Below are 6000 nucleotides of genomic sequence, written 5' to 3' on the forward strand. Positions count from 1 at the left end.
AGAGACCCAGCAGGTCATCCTCATTTCTGAGAGGTTGTTGCTTTCAGAGCACACAGGCTGGGAGGTGGCAGGGGCCTGTGTCATATGCTCTCTAGAGAAGATATGCAGCTGGCCCAGATTCAGTGGCGTAGGCTGGGCCATGCCAAAGGACAGCTGGCCTGTGCCTGAGTGGGGTTGAACGCAGCTTGTTTCTGCTCCCCAAGCCACACATGCAACTTGTTCAAGGGGGTGGTTTTGCCTTATTCACACGGGCACACTGAGAGTGCAGCTCCCACCAGCCTCATTGGAGGTGATGGGGCATTTTACAGATGGGGAAGACTGGCAGGGAACTGTGGAACCAGGTGATGCCTAGTCAGTGTCGGTGATGGTTTCTCAGAGCTCTTGAGAACTGTTTTGTGCATAGAAAAACTGCCCAGGCTACTTTGGTTTTAAAAATGAATGCTTAATTGATAAAAATAATAAAATAAAGAATCTAGTAAAATGCAACAATCTCTTTTAAGGAGGATTTTCTAATGTAAGTCAACTCTCCTAAGTAATTAAAAATAAAATAATCTTAATAATCTTAAAAACATAGTGACTCTTGGGTTGTCATAAAAATTTTCATCATTGGCTCGGCTCCCATAGCACAGTGGTTATGGCACTGGCCACATATACTGAGGCTGGTGGATTCAAACCCAGCCTGGGCCAGCTAAACAATAATGACAACTACAACAAAAAAATAACCAGGAATTGTGGTGGGAGCCTATAGTCCCAAGAGAATTGCTTTAGCCCAAGAGTTTGAGGTTGATATGAGCTGTGACGCCATGGCACTCTACCAAGTGTAACTAACATAGTGAGACTCCGTCTCAAAAAGAAAAAAAAAAATCATCATTGTCTACATAATTCTAAAACTGTCTCATATTTTTCTACTTTAAATTATTTCTAAAGACTATACTTTCAGGGTTCATTTCTATAATTTTTTTTTTTTTTTGAGACGGAGTCTCAAGCTATCCCCCTGGGTAGAGTGCCATGGCATCACGCTTACAGCAACCTCCAACTCCTGGGCTCAAGCGAGTCTCCTGCCTCAGCCTCCCAAGTAGCTGGGACTACAGGCACCCGCCACAACGCCTGGCCATTTTTTTTTTTGGTTGCAGCCATCATAGTTGTTTGGCGGGCCCGGGCTGGAGATTCGAACCCACCACCTTAGGTGTATGTGGCTGGCGCCTTAGCCGCTTGAGCCACAGGCGCGGAGCCCATTTCTATAATTGTTAAATTACATCTAACTTGATTATTTCATTACACATTTTATATTGGAATTACAAAGCTAATCTGTTGGGTATTCTAATATGCTAAATTATCCTAAGCATTACAAATACTTTTGAACTAAATCCATGCAGATTTTTCCCAAACTTAATACTCAAAAAAGTAATATTTTACATTTGACTTAATTCATCAATTATAATCTTAATTCTAAACCCTCCCATAACTAAAGACATTTAGTTATGTCTAGAGAAAAAAGTTAACTAGTCAAAGCAAAGTTAACAAAGTCAAACCTATATGAGGTTATAGGTCCACACAATCTGGGCTTAGCTCACAGCTGGCTAGGGCTGCTCATTAAAAAGACATTTGGGGTGTGCGAGGCTGTAAACATCCAGGGAAGTATGGCCTGGTCATCATGATCTCCATGCCTGCATGGACTCTGAGTCCATGTCCTGGCAAGGGATAAGTTCTTCAGCCCAAGCCTGAGATCCGTGAAGCCCCACCCTACCCCATCACCTTCTTTTGTCCTCTCTCAGTTTGATCATCCCACTAGGATGACCCCACCCACATCACCTCATGACCTGAGAGGGCTTAGCTAATTGATTTCCTGCCTGATTCTATTCTGAATTCAGTTTTTATTTTTTCTCTCTGGCTGTACATAAATGACTGAAGGTGTTTTAATGCCATCTTTGGATTCTGCACACTCTCACAACCTTGCCTCAAACACTTAAGGTCCTTCTGACAGCAGCCAGCCATGTCAGTCCGGCCACAGCATCTATGCCCCATGTCATGCTGAGCTAGAGAGCTGTCCTGGCCCTCTCCCTCCACTGTGCACTCAGGTCCAGCAAGGGGGCTGGTGGGCAGGCTGCCTGTGCCACTGAGGGCTCAAAAGACTAAATACAATAAAAAGCTTATGTAGCAGAATATAAACAATCCAAAATATGTGGGATTTTATTTCAAAGTAAATAGAAAAATAATCATAATACTACTTAGTAATACCATAGTACAAGGGCTCTATGTACATGACCTTTACATCATAAATTTCTGAGTGAATATCATATCATTATACCTACTAAACACATGACAGGCTTGAAGCCCAGAGAGATCAAACCATACTGAGCTAAGAAAGTGCTACCAAGTAGAGGTCTTACTAAAGCAGCTTTAAGAAACAGTGAGACATAATTTCTGTAGAAGCCTGATAGGAACTGTTAAAATGCTGAAAGTTTATTGCTACACATGTTGAAGAATAAGAGTAATAATAACAGTATGGAGGACCTACTGTGTGCCAGGGGGAAGAGCACAGGCTCCAGGATTGGAAAAATCCAGACTAGTCCATGTGGGTCCCTTCACTTTCCATATCACCTGCCCTCTCAGGACCTCCTTTTTGTCATGAGACAAGTAGGGGTAATAACATCCTTCCTGTGTGCTTCACAGGGCTGCTGTGTAGCCAAGATGAGCTATGACAAGAAGTGAGTGGGAGAGCAGAGTGTGTTGTAGGTGTGCACAGTCTTGTGACACCTGCCGAGCAACATCACTGCTGAGCAGCAACTTTCCACCTGGCCTGCAAGGGAGGGGTGTGCATTCCACACCAGAGGGCTCCAGACTAGCCGGGTCTGAGCATGGCAATGTTTGCCCACAGGTGTCAGTGCTGTTACTGTCTCCGCATGTGGGTGGGCCAAGGGATGGGAAAGAGGGCTGCAGTGAGGCAGCTGGAATGGCCCAGGAGGATTCTGGTGACAGGCTTGGACTCTGGGCTGCAGGGACATAGGCCCAGGAGCCTTGGAGTTAGTGACAGCAAGAGTCCAAGGAGTACAGAGGGAAATGGAAGTGGGGATAGAGTGAGGGGACCAGGGCCTCATCACTACTGGAATGGGGAGTCCCAGTCAGCTACCTACCAAAGGTGGGGGCAGTGGGGGTGATGCAGGCAACAATGGGGTTCACTGTCTATAGAAATTTAAAAGCAATGATAAAGCTAAAGGCCAGCTATCACCATATGCTGGCTGTGCTAGACAATGTCAGTGACAATAATACCTTTCCCCCTTGCAGGGAGGGAGAAGAAGGAAATTCCCACTGCACCCTTTCTTGGTATGCCATGGATCCCTTGCCTCTCCCTTCAGTCAACCCTTAAAAAGAGGGTCAGGGAAGGAAAGGAACCTTGGAGGCCACGAGAATAAGGAAAGAGAACAGCTAAGAGAACATCTAAGAGAATAGCTAACACGGGGTTCCCAGGAAGGGCCCAATGATCCTGGTGGAAAAAGCAGAGGGCCTGGATGGAGTGTGGGGTGGGTGGGCTTCTTGGATGCCCACTGGCCAAGTCTGAGTCCAGCTATGATACTGCTGTTGTCACCAGGGCACCATCCCTGTGCCACGTGCAGGTTATAATCAATTGGCAAGCACATTGAATTACTGATCCCTGAGCCTGTCCCTCACCCTACCCCACATTCTGTAATAAGAACATAGAAATCAGACTCTACTGGCTCTCCAGCAAGAGCTGCCCGGCCCAGGCTCCACTGGGCCAAGATTTATCAGGCAATCTGTGCTCTGCCCTATACCTGGCCTGAGCTCTACCCCCACAGTGACCACTTCTCTCTCCTTTGCAGGAGCCTGGTCAAACCTGCCAGTGATTCAAGTAAGAATCGAGGTCCTGTAGCCACAGAGCCAAACAAGGATCAAGGTCCTGTGGTCCCAGGCCTTCTGAAAGGTCATGGTCCTGTGGTCCAAGAGCCTCCAAAGGATCAAGGCCCAATAGTCCTGGGAACTCCAAAAGATCAAGGTTCTGTAGTCCCAGGGTCTCTGAAGGATCTAAGTCCTATGACTCCAGTACAAGTCAAGGATCAAGACCATGTGGTCCATGAGCCTGTAAAGAATGAAGGTTCTATGATCTCAGCACCAGCCAAGGACCAAGTTCCTTTGGTCCCAGTGCCTCTAAAGAACCAAAGTCCTATGGTTCCAGCAAGAGTTAAGGATCAAAGTCCCATGGTACCAGAGTCTCTGAAGGGTCAAAGTCCTGTGCCCCCTGAGCCTGTGAAGAATCAAGTCCCTGTGGTCCCAGCACCTGTTAAGGATCAAGATTCCATGGTTTCAGCATCTGTCAAGGATCAAGGTCCCAAGATCCCAGAACATCTGAAGAATCAAAGTGCCACAGCACCTGTAAAGAAGGAAGGTCCTGTGGTATCTGAGTTTATAAAGAATCAAAGTTTTGTGGGTCCAGAGCCAGTCAAGGATCAAAATGTAGTGATCCCAGAGCATCTGAAGGTTCATGATTCTGCACCCATGGCACCTATAAAGAATCATGGTCCTGCAGTCCCTGAGTCTGTGAAGAATCAAAGCCCTACTGTCCCAGCACCAGTCAAGGATAAGGATCCCATAATTCCAGAGCCTCCAAAGAATCAAGGTCCTGTGGTCCCTGAGCCTATAAAGAATCAAGTTCCTATAATCCCGGTGCCTCTGAAGGATAAAGATTCCTTGGTGCCAGCACCAGCAAAGGACCAAGGTCCTACGGTCCCTGAACCTCTTAAGACTCAAGGTCCCAAGGGCCCTCAGCTGCCTAGTGTCTCACTTCCTCCCCCAGTTGTGATCCCAACTGTCCCCCATGCAGAATATCTTGAGGGTTCCCCTTGATATGCACCTCTTGACTTGCCAATGAAGGAGCTGGCAGTGAAAGTGCTCCCCTCCCAGGGCAGTGAGGCACTTATTTAATCTGCATGAAACATGTACCGTAGTCTTGCTAGAGTCTAATAAATCTGATCCTCTGGCTCAGCAGTGTCTCTCTCTGGCTCGAGGGGTGGGGGGCATGTGGTACATATGTGTGCATGCTGTGTACACTGAAAGCGGGCATGCCAGCCTCTGCTTTAACCCACACAGGCCAGAGCTGTCTGAGAAACACCCAGTTCCTGGGACTTGTCAGCATGAGATGAGAGTGAGCAAGCAATGCCAGGAGTCTGAGAATAGGACTCTGTCATGAAGGTGGGCAGGACAAGCCAAGAGTTAAATGCCAGGAAAGCCCAACAGACTGAGCCTTGAGTGGGTCAGAGTTGAAGCCTACAGAAGAATGAGCAAGGACCCAGTGGCCCAAGGTAATTTTAAGTGATAGTTGTTTGCCTAACTGTCTTAAAACTCATCCAGAGGTCAAACTTCTTGAGAACAGTAGGCCCCTGGTCGTAAGTCTCAGGATACTGCAGAACTTTGGCTCAGCCAAGACCTTCCCAAAATGCCTGAAGTCCCCACTTATTCATACATGCAGTGGGCCTTACCTTAGCACCCACTTTGTGCCAGGCTGTGTGCTGGGCACTGGGGTCACTGAGGTGAGAAATCTCAGTCTTAGGACAATAAAATGTGATGGGGGATGAGGCCCTGGGAAAAACAAAGGCCTGGCTTTGAGAGGACATCCAGTTATGCCAGCCAGGAGGGCTTCCCAGAGAAACTGGCTATGGAGTCCCAACAGGCTGCTGGACAGCCCAGGCAGGAGCAGACTGGGCATAGGCCGTCTCTGGAAGTCCCTGAATGAAAGGAATCTGGCTTGCATGAGGACTCAGCTAGGGGTATAGCAGGCCTCTGGGACAGAGGGCTGAGGCCAGGCAGAGGGGATCAGTTTTCTGAATCTCAGGACATCCATGAGGGAGAGAGGGTCAACCTTGTAGGCTGTGCGTGTGTGCTGGCCGGTGAGGGAGAGCCACAGCCAGGCCATGGGGAAGGAGGCTGGGAGCTGCCAGTGGGCCTGAAACTCAGCCTTGGTCAGAGATGGGTCCTGCCAGAGTCCCA

The 6000-nt window shown here is 48.0% G+C and overlaps 1 protein-coding gene across 1 annotated transcript in view; it reads left to right on the forward strand.

Annotated features, from left to right (window-relative positions):
* MAP6 (microtubule associated protein 6) overlaps positions 1 to 4860 on the forward strand; it is an 81916-nt gene extending 77056 nt beyond the window's left edge. Inside the window, exons 5-6 of the mRNA XM_023512766.1 lie at positions 3840 to 3979; positions 4013 to 4860. Of these exons, the coding sequence (XP_023368534.1) occupies positions 3840 to 3979; positions 4013 to 4860 (988 nt within the window). The remainder of the gene's footprint in view (positions 1 to 3839; positions 3980 to 4012) is intronic.
* Positions 4861 to 6000: the final 1140 nt, after the last annotated feature.

The sequence above is a fragment of the Otolemur garnettii genome, unplaced genomic scaffold (genome assembly GCF_000181295.1).
Source record: "Otolemur garnettii isolate 467f Iridium unplaced genomic scaffold, OtoGar3 scaffold00001, whole genome shotgun sequence".
In the NCBI taxonomy this organism is placed as follows: Eukaryota; Metazoa; Chordata; class Mammalia; order Primates; family Galagidae; genus Otolemur; species Otolemur garnettii.